Source organism: Pan paniscus, chromosome 15 (assembly GCF_029289425.2).
Source record: "Pan paniscus chromosome 15, NHGRI_mPanPan1-v2.0_pri, whole genome shotgun sequence".
NCBI lineage: Eukaryota > Metazoa > Chordata > Mammalia > Primates > Hominidae > Pan > Pan paniscus.
The window spans coordinates 37,797,731-37,813,939 of NC_073264.2; the positions used below are offsets into that span (position 1 = coordinate 37,797,731).

Genomic DNA, 16,209 nt, shown 5'->3' on the forward strand with positions numbered 1-16,209 from the left:
TTGCAGTGAGCCAAGATAGTGCCACTGCACTCCAGCCTGGGTGACAGAGTGAGACTGTCTGAAAAAAAAAAAAAAGAAAGAAAAATCAAAGTTGGCATTTAAGTTCAGGCAGACAGAGAGAGAGAGAGATAGAGAGAGAGAGGAACTTAGGTGTTCACGTGTTCTCTGTATTACATTTAGTGGCAAGGCAACTGATGTTTCTCTTCAAAAACTAATGTTTAAAAATGTCTTTGAAAATATGTGGTATAAACAAAATGTTCTATGGGAAGGGAGCAAGCTTAGGTAATAGGGAATATCCAATAAGAGATCCAGACCATGGAGCTAGATTGAAATTTTGGATTTGAGGGTTTCAAATCTGTAAGGCATTTTATCTCAGAGAGTGAGTACATAAGAGTTAGAGCATGTGTCTGTATGATTGAAAGATCCAAGTTCAGTCATGGCGGGCAGGGAAAGGAGGTATTTGAGTATTCTTCAGCACCCATGGGATGCCAGATTTAGAAAAAATAAAAATAAAAAATGTCCAATTACATTTGAATTTCTAATAAACAACTAACTTTTTTAATATAGTATGTTACATTCAATATTTGAGACATATTTATACTAAAAATTGTTCATTATTTATCTGGAATTAAATTTAACTGAACATCCTGCATTTTTTCTGGCCAACCTACCCTAGGGGCTAATCCATAGGGCATCCCTGAGCCAGGCTCAGAGGATACTTCTTTGGTGCCATCCCTGGTAAGCCAAGAACTAGAACTGAGCTAAAATGAGAAAGTCTGAATTAAGTCCTTGGTTGTATACATACATCTTTTTTAAGTGTTTCATCATCTGCTTGGGCCTTTTGTCTTTGATTGAAAGTCTCTATAAACTGTGCCTGAATACCACAGCGTTAATCACAAGCCTCCTGAAGTATTTTCATATTGTGTGTAATAAATGCCCATATACTTAGGATTTAAAGTAACAACTACTCACCACAATATTTAGTTAAAATTACAAAGGGAGTACAAATTAAGCCATCATTTTGTTAAGGTGTATATTATAAGTCTTATTTAATTTCCCCATGTTCTTTGTGTCTGTTTGTATAACTGTTGTGTCAAGACTTTCACTGATAAAGTATTTCAATTAGCTGCTAAAAGAATACATTGAAGGAGTTACAACTGATGTACATTTGGGCTAAATATCTATAATCAGAGTTGTTTCTCACCTGAGTCCCTCTTACTGATGTTATGTAACAAGCGGTCCTGATTGCTAGCAATAACTTGCTTAACATGTTCACATTTGTGTGATAATCACATAAAAATAAAATGACTCACTAATACTTCAAAAAAGGAACTGACACTAGGTGTAGGCTAGATGAGTTATATGGTCACTTTATCATATCTGAAAGTCTCATTCCTAAGTCACTAGGATTTTTCAGACTCTTGTCACAGGACTGATTTGAGACCAGCTGAGAGACGAAATGACATTTGTGGGGGATGAGGGAAGCAATGAGAGAAACTGGTGAATGGAAGGCAGGGAATCACCCCTTCATGCTCACCCACCCCCAAGCTTCCTGGGTAACCAGGGCTTATCACCTGGGTATAGTCTTATGGCCAAAAAGGACTAAAATGAACCGGAAAGTCAGGGCAGTCATGTAGTAATGAGCTTTGGTGCAGAGACGTACGGGGAAGTATAGTCCTCCTCATCCACCAGGGGACTTTTATGTCCTTGTGTGACTCCTGTGATGATTATATCACTCTTTAACAATCTTCTAACATTATAATCATGAAATCATCATCAACATTTTTCCTCACAAGTTATTTATTCTCTACCGCCTTCTTTCAAAGCTTCCTGATTTCACTTTATGGAAGAGACTAGAGAATCTCAAGATCTAATTCTATCCCACAACCTTTCTGTAAATCACTTTAATGTGATGTTCTAGAAAATTTATGGGACATATCTTTGTTAAAGAAAAGAGGTATTTCTTTGGTAAGGCAGCCAATTTCTCTTATTCATTGATCAGCATGAGACCTTTATTTAAAGCTTTTTGTGTGGGTATGACAGGGTCTTGCTCTGTTACCCCGGTTGTCATGGCTCACTGCAGACTCCACCTCCTGGGCTCAAACAATCCTCCTGCCTCCACCTCCCATATTGCTAGAACTACAGGCATGCACCCCCACACCCCACTAATGTTTTGATTTCTTGTAGAAACAGGGTCTCACTTTGTTGCCCAGGCTGGTCTCTAATTCCTGGGCTCACGTGATTCTCCCACCTTGGCTTCCCAAAGTGCTGGAATTACAAGCACGAGCCACCATGCCCAGCCTATTTAAAGCTTTAAGAAGAAAAATTTCACATTGCTCAACCTCATGACTTAAGCATGTCAACTCAAGGTATAGGTAAATCGTGCCTTTCCTACCACATCACCATGGGAAACCTGAAGTGGCCACTCTCACAGCCTTGCCTGTAGGACGCTAAAAGAATGAAATCTCTTGAAATTATTCCCACATCTTACATGTGTCCTGTTTATAAGAAATTCCAGGCTGGGTGTCATGGCTCACACCTGTAATCCCAACACTTTGGGAGGCCAAGGCAGGCAGATCATCTGAAGTCAGGAGTTCGAGACCAGCCTGGCCAACATGGCAAAACCCCATCTCTACTAAAAATAGCAAAAAAACAAAACAACAACAAAAAATTAGCCAGGCAAGGTGACACACGCCTGTAGTCCCAGCTACTTGGGAGGCTGAGGCAGGAAAATCGCTTGAATCCAGCAGGCAGAGGTTGCAGTGAGCTGAGATCATGCCACTGCACTCCAGCCCAGGTGACAAGAGGGAGACTCTGTCTCAAACAAAACAAAACAACGAAACAAAACAAAACAAACAAAACCCAGAAATTCCATCTCTCAGAATTTTGTGAAGAATAGTATTCTTTATCCTAGCTCTGCCCAAAATCATCTCCATGAGATAGTGGATTTATGAATGTGGTAAGAAAAATTCAGTGGACTCTAAGAAAGTTTCTTTATCAATGAGTTCACGTCCTTCGTAGGGACATGGATGAAGCTAGAAACCATCATTCTGAGCAAACTATCACAAGGACAGAAAACCAAACACCGCATGTTCTCACTCATAGGTGGGGATTGAACAATGAGAACATTTGGACAGAGGGTGGGGAATGTCACACACCAGGGCCTGTCATGGGGTGGGGGGAAGGGGGAGGGATAGCATTAGGAGAAATACCTGATGTAAAAGACAAGTTAACGTTAACGGGTGCAGCACACCAATATGGCACATGGATACATATGTAACAAACCTGCATGTTGTGCACATGTACCCTAGAACTTAAAGTATAATAATAATAATAATAATAAAAGAGAAAGTTTCTTTATCCTGTTCGGAGCCTCCCTTGTCCAGTCCCATGTAATGTTCTTTATCCCGGATAAATGTAGCCAAGCACTTCCAAATACCTCGGGAAATGCAGAGGTTGAAGAGGGGAAAATCTTATTTTATCATTTAAGTTTTTAATATAATATTTTTGACTAGATAATGCAATCATATAGCTCAAGAATTAAAATGACATTAAAAGGTATACATTGAAAAGCTGTATTATGTTCCCTTTTCCTATCCACCCCACTAATCCCTAATGCCCCCTATAGGTTAGCACTTGCCCTGTTTTCCTCTGGGCTCTTCCAATGTTTTTATGTATGTACAAGCATTAATGCATATTTTTAATTCTAGATTTCTTATACAAAAAGCAACATACACCACATGTGTTCTGCAGCTTGATTGCTCATATAAAATATATGCCGCAGATCACTCCATGTCAGTATATAGGACTCATAAAATGTCCTTGTTGACAGGATGTTTCTTAACTCTTCCCATAACATACAATGCTGTAGTGAACAACTTGTCTATAAGTCCTTTTGTATGTCTGTAGGATAAATTTCCAGAATTGAGACTTCATAGAATTTTTATTAAATACCTCTGTTTTAATGCTTCTCAGAGTGGCTTGGGTTTGTTAGTGCTTCCTCCTCACCATGGTATACACTTCTGAAGGCATGAACTGTGTTATATTCATCTTTGCACCCACATGGGCTACCATAGTGCCTAGCATGTTAATGCTAAATACAAACCAAACTTCTAGTGTAACTGTAACCCTGAGAACATTCAAGTAACCCCTCAACGTAAAGGCTGAGATCTAGGTGTAGATTAAGAGGCACTTCCCAGTTTCTATTTCAAGATGAAAATAGGACTTACAAAGATAAAAGTATTGAATAAGGAGTCAAAGTTTCAAGGATGAGGCTATCTCTTCAAATCCGGGGACTGGGTCAATGTCAGGCAAATTTTCTGGGTTAATCACGCAGAGACAAACTAAATGGTAAAATAGAGAGGAAGCCTAGAGAACTCCTGCCTGCTGATGAGCAGCCACAGGTGACTGAGAACAGCACTTCCCTAAAAGCCAGGATGAGCTATGGAGAAAAGGTAAATGCGCACTTGGATTAGAATCTGAGCAGAGATGGAGAGTGTGCCAGAGAAAGCAAGGGTGCACATGGTGCTAATATAGCTGCTTCTCCACTCTCATGACAGCCTATGGCAATGGCTCCTGGTTTTGCTCTTCTGCCCCTACTCTTGTCAGGAAGGCTTTTAGGAAGTGACCTTGGTGAAAACTCAGGCCCAGTCCCAAACCGATGGCAGCCGTACTTCCTTAGCTATTTCTCTCCTCATCCCAGTGCTGCTCCTCCCAGCCACAGCTGCTATCTGAACACATAAGGCCATAGGAGGATTCTTTCTATGAGATCATCACTAAGCCTCCCGGCTGCCACTGAACTCTGTTTAGCCAAGTTTGAAGACATGGACTAGAAGGCAGATGTGTCACACACAGAACTCATGTCAGTCCTCGTCAAAATCCTCACCTCTCAAAAATTGTCAGTGAAAAATAAATGGTTACATTTTCTTATGTCAATAATGTGGCAATATAATTTAAAAATTGCAAATGTGTTTTTATCTAGCAATTCTACTTCAAGGAATTGATTCTGCAAGTACACTTATAGAAGAACAAAAAAGCTATACATATGTTTGCTGAAGTATTATTTGTAAAAGCAAAGAAATTAAATAAAAATTACCTACATATCTATCAACATGGTAGTGGCTATATCTATAATACTATATTATGTAATATCTTTTGCAGCTCTAGAAGAATGAGATAAACCCATGTGTAGGGCATGGAGCAACAGCCACATACACTGAGGTGAATAAAAACAAGTTTAAAATAGTAAATATATTGTATGATTTTATTTGTGATTTAAAAGATGATGTGCTTGCGTATGAATTTTTTTAATTTGGTAAAAATATATGAGAGACTATTATGGCCACTACTGGGGAATGGGATTGAGGAGACTAGGGCAAAAGAAAGGAACAATTTTTTATTTTTTTAACTTCATATCCTTTCTGTATTGCCTTTGAGAATTGAAAAGTTCACTTGCAGCCCATATATTGTTTCTAAAATTCCTGTGGTATATAGATTATGTAGGATTTGGTGATTTTCTTTTTTTGAGACAGGGTCTCATTCTGTCACCAAGGCTGCAGTGCAGTGGCACGATCACAGCCCACTGCAGCCTCGACGTCTGAGGCTCAGGAGATCCTCCCACTTCAGACTCCCAGGTAGCTGGACTACAGGTGTGCACCACCATGCCCGGCTAACGGTCATACTATGTTGCCCAAGCTGGTCTTGAACTCCTGGGCTCAAGTGACCTGCCTGCCTCGGCCTCCTAAAGTTTTGAGATTACAGGTGTGCATCACTATGCCCAGCCCTAGTGATTGTTTTTTGTCTTTTTTTTTTCCCCCGAGACAGTTTCACTCTTGTTGCCTAGGCTGGAGTGCAATGGTGCAATCTCCGCTCACTGCAACCTCCACCTCCCGGGTTCAAGCAATTCTCCTGCCTCAGCCTCCCAAGTAGCTGGGATTACAAGCACCTGCCACCATGCCCAGCTAATTTTTGTATTTTTAGTAGAGACGGGGCATTGCCACGTTGGCCAGGCTAGTCTCGAACTCCTGACCTCAGGTGATCTGCCCACCTTGGCCTCCCAAAGTGCTAGGATTACAGGCATGAGTCACTGTGCCCGGCCCCTAGTGATCATTTTTTAATCAGAATAGCTATCGCTTTAAAAAAAAAAAAAAAAAAAAACTTTAAAAAGGTTCTTCTTGGCTGAGTAAAACATCTGTGGTTGACCTTAATTGAGGTTCACAGAACCAACTTCAGCTTTGTGGACATATGCTCAAAACCTGACTCACACAGAAAGCCTAGTATAATTTTCTGTGATTACAAAAATCAATGTGTTGAGTCTTCAGACTATTGATTATGTTGTCAACAATTTTAATAACACCCTTGACCACCCACAAACTTCCATTTGTCACTTACCTGAACACATCTTTTAAGGAATGCTTTTTAGTTCTTATGTTGCATTTCCTGCAAAATCTCCCATGCGGTGGACTTATTAATCATGAAAAAAATTTGTCATATTTTACAAGGTCAGAGAGAAGTAAAGAAGAAAAGGTGATCCCATATTATGCAAGTGTCCTGTTGCTAAAGAAAACACTGCTCAGGGCAGACTTACACAAAGTGGTAGATTCTGATACTGGGTTTTCAAATCCTGATAATTGGAGCCATTCAGTCAGTCTCTGTGCCTGATCCTGAAGAAAAAGAACCTGAGACGAAAAGCAAGAAGATGAGAAAATGTTAAGACAATAAAAAACATTTGTCAAATGCAATTGGCAGTAGACTCAACATACATTCTCTTGAGGCAAAGCTTTAATGAAGCAGCTCAAATGTAGCAGAATATTGTTTGGAACACCAATTTCCAGGTCACCTACCTTCTCCAAGACTTTCTGTTGCTAAGATGATGATGTCTTTTGTTACTATAATTTAACAAAGTTTTCCAGTATCAAAAAGTTTTAGCAATTTGCCTTTCTGCAGTGCAGGAAAAAGAAAAGCTGTAGGATGTGCAATGTTTATTCAATTGCCTTGTTGTTTTATTGCTCTTCTTTCTGGAATAGTATTTTGGGTTTGCAAATGTAGAAAAACCTACATTTTCCTGGTATAGACCTGTGATGACAGGTCTACCGTATAAGCCAATAGACAGACATATCAAGCAAGCTGATAGTTCATCTTGCTGTAATTAACCAGATATAGTTTATGGAAGTGATTTAAGCCTAAAATTCACAAACAACCTCATGAAATTTTCAGAACCAATGTTTGCTTTTGGGGTTAGCCTCAAAACCTTTAAGAGCTTCCACTTCACAGCCAAATGCTAAAGCACAATAATCATGGGAATAAGGCAAAGGGAGATTAAATGATCGGTAAATGAGGAAGAAACAACAGAGAAAAATAGAGAAAGAGAAAGCAGTGATGTAGCAGTAAGGAGAGGCTTACATGCCTAGTTCACTTATTATCAGACAATTCATCTTCTACAATAATAAAAAATGATTGTAGCCTTCCAAGAAAAGTTGCTTCTTCAAAATGAGTAGGTTCTAAGCATGTTTGGTACTTTAATTTCAAATAGATGTGTTGGTATAATTTGGGGTTTTAAGGCACTAGCCCTCAATATTTAGATCTTGGTCTCCAGAAATAAATTATCGTGACAACTAACATGAAGGCCAATGTATACTGGCCCCAATTATTGGAATGGTATGGATGAATGTATATTTTTAAACTCAATTATCCAGGTAACTTGCACATAAATATACCGAACCAAAGACCACAGGGTAGGATACTGCCTCAACTTCATTTTAGTAGATTGTTTTCTCCTTTGAACCACTAATCAACTTTACTATGTGCAGTTTCTACAATATAAGCCTATTTTCCTCAACATCTTAGCATCATAGTATCCTCTCATCAGAATATTGGTTAGGTTCCCTAGTGTGAATCACTTATCCAGTTGCTTGCCTGATTATTCACATGTTTTTGAGATTTGTGAAATGTAGCAGATAAACAGGTTTATGCTGTGTGCAACTTGGAGGGCAGCCAATGTCTGTCTGCCTATACAGTATATTTACTCTCCCTCCTCAAATCTCTCTCCCATACAGAGAAGCTGTATTTTAAGACTAAAATCAGTGTAGAATGCAATCCAGTAATGTCACTGCAGAAAACAGCAGGTGCTCATCCACTCATTTGCAGTGATTCTTGCAGTGAAGAAAGTGAATCAATGATTCATCTAATGGACAAAGAAACGCCACAGTGAACATTTGGAAAAATCAAATGAGAGAAAGGAACATTCTTTTATAAAGGTGGGCTCTGATTTTGGAAGGCAAAACCTCCCACATGAAAATCAGGAATTTTGTTGTGTTCTGGTTGTAACTGCAGTAAGCAATGGCTTGTTCCCTCTCTCCCTGCTTCCTCTGTTTTATTGCTTTTGTGTTGCACTTCTAAAATAAATATCAATAAATCATTGCAGTTAGATACTCTAATATAGACAGAAATGTACTTGACTCCCTACAGTCATTACAATTGGAGGGGACTCTGATTAGGATGCTTTACTTAATTAAGTGATATCGTCTAAAGAGAGTTCTTCCCTCCATTTTCTGTTTAACAGTCTTACAAAACACCAACAGAGGAAATTCATTCTGTTGTTTGCTTTTCTTATTGTAAATGGTTTCTCCTCATTCATATTTTGCAGAAGATGATGTCGTGTTAATGAAATGGCTAATAAGCCAAAGACTGTGGTTCAGCTACACACAGAGTCTTGTTCAAATCAGCCCAGGCTACATAGACTGAAAACATTTTCACCCCATCTCAAAAATGTATTTTTAAATTTATTTTCACAACATCTGTAACCTAAAATTAAGAAGATCCAAAAGAAAGTCTTTTCTGAAAAGTCACATTTCACCTACTTTATGTATGGTTCAGCGGAGACCTTAAAAATCTGTTTCTTTGAGAAAACAGAAAAAAATGGACAAAGAATAAGCAATCCTTATGCATTAAATGTTATTTGTGAGGCATTTTGATTTTACTGAAAGAAGTCATTAAATTTGGATTGCCAATACAAATATGATTATATATGTTTTCTAAATAAAATGTTATTATGTTGTAACTGAACTCATCCATTTATTGTTTGTTTACCTAGTGCTCAAATGCATGTTTTATTCATAGATGTCTGGGAGAAAAAAATTTGCTTGATAATCACACCAAGCATATTTAACAAAAGCGATTCTCCTTTTATTAGTGAACAGGTTTAAGCAGAATGATTTCATTTTTTTCCCCATTTAGTTAATTCAGACTTGCAGGATCCTTAGCTTACAGCTTTTGTTTCTCCTCCCGCTGCCTTTTATGCCTTTAATGTATGCATGCCTATCCACTGATGGGAAAATATCATTTCCTGAAACTCTTCCTTTTTTCCTTCTTGACTACTCTCTCCGTTGATCTCTAGCTTTGGTTAGTTTTCACTAGTTAGTTCTGTCAAATCACTGTATGTACAAGACAGATAAATTGAAGCCAAGCAAATAGTTAATTATCCTGTTGAAAAATTTAAACTCTCTTTCCTTAGAGTGAATTGGAATTCTAATTTGCTCATTCCTTTACAAACAAATAATATATTTATATATTTAAAGCAATTAAAAAGTGTATAGGACAGAAAGTCATAAAGTGAAGATTTATTAATATCTATGAAATTTTTTATTGCCAGAACATTTTAACAAAATATTTGCAACTTTAACAAATTAACAATTGCCTTGTATTGAATTTAGCAACTTTATTTCTGTCTATTAAAAAGCAACATTAAATGTAAACACTCTCTTAAATGAACTCAACCAGCTTACAATAGATTATTTTCACCTTAATACAACATGCAGCTAAAAGCAATTAATAAACTGTAAAATTTAAATGCATGTCTCAAGATATAAAAGTGAATATTCATGAATCAGATGCAAGGGGTTTATAATTAATTGCTAAATTATTAAAAGAACATTTTATAACAGCTAGAAATCTGAATTATTTGAATTATTTAATAGCTTGGTCATTTATCAAACAAAATAATAATAGCAACAATAATACATAATTGCCAAACGAGTTAATTAATGTTGTTTGACTCTAAGATTTTGTCTTGTCTTGTTTTAACTGCGTACCGTCCTGCTTAAAAATGTTTCCTTAAGCTGGATACACTCTGAAGTTACATAATTTTTCTTAATTTGGAAGTTAAGAAAATCACAGAAGAATAGTAAAACAATGTGCCTGCTCAACATGTTACCCAAAGTGAATTCCAGAAGTTGTTCATAATTGCTTTTATTATTTTTAAAAGATGTCCTTTATTAAAAATTAGCCTCATCTTAGTTTTAAAGTTCGTTCAATGTTAGTTTTTTCCCCCTGGTTTTGTAATCTAGATAATTTTAACAACTAAAAGCTTAGTTAGCCTACTCTCTGTTAAGCAAACTTCTTTATAGATTTTCTTTAAGCTTTTCATTTTAAAAGGTGCCTTTGTCCTGAAACTAAACATATGACACTCCTGTCCCCTAAGAAAATTTTTGAGAAATTGAATAACAGCAAGTAAATTCGATAGAGAATTTTTATCCCATTCCTGCTGTTTACTTATTTTAAAATAATTGTTTAAAGATAAAGAATGTGTCTTTTTTCTTAAGTCTTTAAAAAGAATGAGAACTGTGTCTAATAAACCACTACTGAAGTTAGAATAGCCACTGAATTATTATCTGGCAGAAGAATGTGAGTTCTATTTTGCCTGAACCAATTATCTTTATCAAATGACTTTTCTACCTAAATTGTTTGCTTAAGATATTATAGATAAGCAGAGTTATTGTAATATGCATTTTTAGGCCATTATTATTTAAATTCCTATAAATCAAACTAGATGTAACAGAGCCAATTTCAGGTTATTTGTTGAAACTGCTTTTCTTTGTAGCAGTTAACATTTGGAGCTAATGCTTCAATCCTAACAGGCAAATATATCAAATGTTTAAAATATAAACACAAATATTATTGCCTTTAATAGGCCATTTAGTAAGAAAAAGATTTAAATCCTAACATGGGCTTTTTTCTGTGTTTGTAGGATGAGTGCGCTAAATAAAGTATTTGTCATCAGAGCTGTCTGTGTAAATTAGTAGAAAGAGTAACTTTCCTAAAGAGAACCTAGCTAAGAGACACCTCTTGCAATGGAAGCAGATCAAATCTGTTCAAAGAAAAGGTCAAAGAAAATTTATTGCTAGTGTGAAGACAGTTTCTTGAAACTATTTTTTTTTTCTACAGAAACCAGAGTATTCAAGAAAGACAATATTTAGCAATGGGCTTTTGGGGGTTGGGAGGAGAAAAACATCTTGTGTGATGTAAAGGGAGAAAACATACAGACCACAACGAAATAAACAAACATTTTCTTTTGGCAAGAGATGACTGCAGAGTTCAAAGAGTAAATTACTTCCATCAGCGAGTTGTACCTTATAAATTTAGGAGAATGGATCATCAACTCATTTGGAGGACGATTCTCTTTTTAATAGCAACAGTTTCACAGCTAGTTTTGTCTCTAAAAAGGATACCTGCTAGACATCCATAAATTAGCTTTTAAGAGGAAGCAAAACTTGATGACAAGCTATTGTCAAGTTGTATATATTTCTGATTCAAGTTAAACATATTTTTAACAAACTGTCTTATGAATCTGTTTTGAAGCACTTCAGCGGCCCAGAGGGAGCTCTACCTTTAATATACAGACAAGGTAACAAAGACTGTCAAAAAAAAGAAAAAAAAAAAAGTAAGATGCAGGGAAGAAAAAAAAGGAAACAAATGTCTGTAAGGAACAAATTACAAACTTAACAAAAATATGACAAAAGCAATATAATATTTTCTCCTAGTAGAACAATTAGTGAGTATAATAAATGAAACTAAAGCAAAACTTTTCTGGGTTGAACCAGGCATTGAATGAATTGTAGAAACACAATAGTGTTAAATATTGTATATTCGTTTAAAACATTTATGATGTAGGTGTTAATGCAGTTAATTTAGTTCAGTGTTCTGTTAATATGAAAACTGCTATAATGTAGTACTTCGTTATTTATAGTGTACTAGTTAATCATTCATAATATAATGGTTTACCCAGGAAAAGCTCAGTTATCTTTCACAAGTACAACAGCCATATATAAAACATATAATAATTCAAATTCATGCCCTTAATATTATTCTTAAAAATCAGTTTTTTTCTCAGGTTCAAATACAGATAAAATTAAAACAAAACAAAAAAAGGTAACTAAGATTGTCCCCCTTAAAGTGCAAGTAGAACAGCCTTTGGGGATTTTCAAAACAGTAACTTGAAGATAATTATTAGAAAGCACTGTTAAAAAGCATCATGTATTTTTGATGAGTCAAATATTTATTTCCAGTCCTTTTTGCATCAAGACTGTGGGAAATGTGTATTATGAAGATCAGATGGTGCACTGATGTGAGAAATGTTGCAAAGCATCCTGTTGATTTGTTCTAATTAACTGCAATGCTCTTGTGTTCTCAGTTTTAGCCGGCATACACCACACAATACCTTTTATTTTGCTTTGAATGGATTTTTACTTAAAAACAGCTGATCTCAGTAACCACAGTATTTGGGGATTTTTTATTTTTGTGAATTTCCCTGCAATGTTTTCTTTTCAATTTTAAAAGAAAAATTTGAAAATATTTCTAAATCATAAAGTATAACCAGTTAAATTACCAGCAATCATGTGGTCTTCCACATGTATTTTGCATGTTCTGTAGTATGTGACTATATTCTCAAACTACATTTCAATTCCTCTTCAAAAGTTATATATCTGAGCAGTGGTTTAAGCAGAAAATTCTGAAAAGCAATTTAGAACACACCGCTAATTTTTTATTTTTGTAATCAGACTGTTAAGTAGAACAGAGCTAAAACCTGGGACCATGAGCAAGGAATGAGAAGGATTCCAGAATAAAAGTATCAAATAAAATTATTTGCACTCACCTTTCTCTTATGATTTAAACTCAAGCAGCTCTGACAGAGAGAAGTCATGAATTTTCATCAACTTCACACATGTCATACATTTAAAAACATTTTGATTTGCGCTGGGACCCCTGTATGTCTCTGAAGCATAGTAATAGTGCTGGGATGTTTTCTAGGTACAAACCCTATAAACTCCCAGGGCTCTAGAAGATATATTACTAATGTAAACAGGCCCTTAAGTGGGAAAAAAATTAAATAACAGGAAATTTCCAAAGAAATGCAGAATTTAAATTAAGGAGGCTATTTTTAGAAGCAGTACCCTTTCTATGATTTTAATGGTCACAATTGTATCCACACACCTGCTTTTGGAGAACATGCAGTTATTTGTCTCGAGAAATAGAATCATTTTGGACAGGAAAATCTATAATCTAAAAATTAGAGCTAAATCATTCATTAGCCTAGTAGACCCTAAAAGTGATTAAATAGTCGTCTTTTTGTTCGTGTAAGGATAAAATGTGACTCGTGAGCAGTCCAGTGTTTCAAAATGGCTGCCAACATCCTTACTCTTTCCAGGAGAAAGGCTAACTGTATAAAGTGGAGTAGAGTCAACATAGAGTTTTACCCCACATAACACCTCTAAAGGTTATCTTCCAAATATTTCTGTCCCTCTTAAAATTGTTTTTAAAAAAAATCATTAAGATGGGGTAAGACATAAACATTAGGAGAGATTAATAAGTGCAAACAAAGCTGCCAATATAAAATGATATAAATAAAGTGCCATTACAAATAATTTACATTGTGCCCCTCATTTTACAACCGAGGAAACGGAGGCTAAAAGAGGTAAAGTGACTTTCCCAAGGTCTTACAAAGACGAAGGTGTAAAGTTAAACTACAGGCAAGTCTCTTGAGTCCTGGTAATACTCTTTCTACAATACTACACAGTCTTTCTTTTGTTTAACGCAGTAACAAAAATGTCCTCAGGTGGGCGTCAGTCATATAGTTAAGCAAAACAAAGTATGTATGTAAAAGGTATGTGCAGGTCTTACCAAATTAATTGGCCATCTTTACACAGTGTAAAGTCTTTTTCTTTAAAAAGATGTTTCTTTGGAGAATATCTTTATGCCTTCATTCTTGCCAGGCTTTGAGGATTTATATCTATTTAATGACAGGTGGTTCTCTTTAGCACACTTACACCAAGCGTGCAGGTGAAAACAATCACCATATAGTCTCACTGTCACTAGTTTGCCCCCATTTCCATTCCATTCTTCACTCTGCTGACTGCCTGGCCTTTCTAAAATGCACATCTGATGATGTTTGAGTTTTTTTCAATGGCTTTCCATGTGCTACATAAGGTAAAATCTACACTTCTTAGGCTGGCATTCAGGGGTCTTTGAAATGTTTAGCCTGTACCACCCCTTCAGTTTCACTTCTAACACTCTCCTCACATTTTATATTCTGGCAATGCAAACTAGGAATGATTCCCTGAACATGATATGCCTCCTCATTGCCCCTGGGCCTTTGTGCATGCTGTTCCCTCCACCTGCAATGCCTGATAAAATCCTACTCCTCCTTGAAGAGTGGGCTCAAGCACCACCTTTTCTCCTCCTGCCAAATATAAATACTTCTGGGATTCCACGGCATCTTGCACAGACCTCACATTGCTCCACCCATTGCATTGAACTGTAAGTGTCTATTTACATGCCTATCTCTCCACACACATTATCTTTGAGGTTAAAGACATATCTTTCCCTCCATGCCTAGTACTTTGCCTGGTGTAAACATTGAGTGGATGTTTACTGACTAAATAAATGAATCAATGTAAAGAGACCACCAATTTTGTTTTGTTATTACAAAATCTGTAAGCCTTGGGGTGACATCCCTCAGTTCTTTTTTATAATATCTAAAGTGAGTGCACATGACAAAAGAATATTTTTACCAACCTCTTTTTAAGGTTTCTATTATATTAACTGTTGCCTACAAGTACAGTTTTTAAATCACTCTTGCTTTATAGTGAATTGACTTGACTTTGGCATCAAATTGGTAGTGAAATATAAATTGGTATCTTCATGTGAATGAAGAGGAGAATTCTCAGGTAAACAGTGGGCCACTGCTGTTGCAGATGTTGGTAAAGAGAATTGCCTTTTACGGCTCCATTTCTTGTTAGGAACACAAGTTACAGGATAACCTGCAACCCATTAAGACTGTAAATGCATATTTGGGTATAAGCATGAAGTGGTATCAGAATTTTTATGCCAAGTGAGTGCTTTAAAAGAGAATTTTTTTTTAATTAGAGGCGGGGTCCCAGGCTACCGTGCATTGGCGATTCACAGGTGTGATCACAGTGCACTGCAGACTTGAACTCCTAGGCTCAAACAATCCTCCTGCCTCGTCTCAGCCTCCCAAGTGCCTGGGACTACAGGTGTGTGCCACCATGACTGGCTGAGAATTTTTTGTTTTAAACTAGTGGAACTTAGATTTCAGATTTAGCTTATTTGAGGTTCAATTGCTGTTTGACTCTGTCCAGTCTTCTGCATTTTGCTGAACAGGCACTGCCAATGATGTAAATGTCTTCTAAAGGAGCCTGCTCAGCTGAAGCCAGGGATGCCCTTGATACAAAAACACACTTTCCACTTGCAATGATACCCTCATATTTACTGGTAAAATAATTCACATTTAAAATTAAAAAGATTTTGCCAGCATATTCTTCCCCTAACATGTAGATAATCTTGAGCCAGGCCCCCAAGTCAATGAAGAGATGCTTCAGTTGTTTGGGTTACTATAAGGCACAGGGCATCTCAATCCGGAAGCCACTTCCAATCTTATGATTCCCCCCGCCCGACTCCATGCCATTGGCTCCATTGTGCCCCAAGGCTATAGCCCCAACTCACATGTGAGGAATGTTCACCAAGGGACAGCAATTAGGAGGACAGTAATAGTAGACATTGCTCTTGTGTAGTGGGTTCCCCTTGGTCATCAGATCACCTCTACAGAGCAGCCCTGTGTGGCATTATCATTAACAATCAACGCTGGTTTTTAAATTCTTTTCTGGTAGAAAAAAAGAAATTGTCAATTTCCACCTCTACTCCTTATAGAATGATCATTTGTGAACCCCTCATCATTTTAGAAGATGGTTACCCTTTAGAATCTTAAAAGTCTTGAATGGTGGGTGTGTTAGGAAAGTTTAAGTCTGGAATGTAGAAAGAGATGAACTCTAAGGATTTTCTAAGTTATTAATTGTTAGAATTCATTTTGTGTTGTATCTGGGATTTTGTTTGTTTTAAACAGTACAGCATCACCTCACA

The 16,209-nt window shown here is 36.7% G+C and overlaps 1 protein-coding gene across 7 annotated transcripts in view; it reads right to left on the bottom strand.

The window, feature by feature from the left end:
* LOC100983103 (surfactant-associated protein 3) overlaps positions 1-16,209 on the bottom strand; it is a 40,575-nt gene that overhangs the window by 11,607 nt on the left and 12,759 nt on the right. For all 7 annotated transcript variants that reach the window (XR_008620845.1, XR_008954819.1, XR_008954821.1 and 4 more), the window contains exon 2: positions 6,587-6,677. Coding sequence is in view for 1 of the 7 variants with exons in the window: in XM_055097480.1 (XP_054953455.1) it covers positions 6,587-6,677 (91 nt within the window). In the remaining 6 variants the exon portion in view is untranslated. The remainder of the gene's footprint in view (positions 1-6,586; positions 6,678-16,209) is intronic.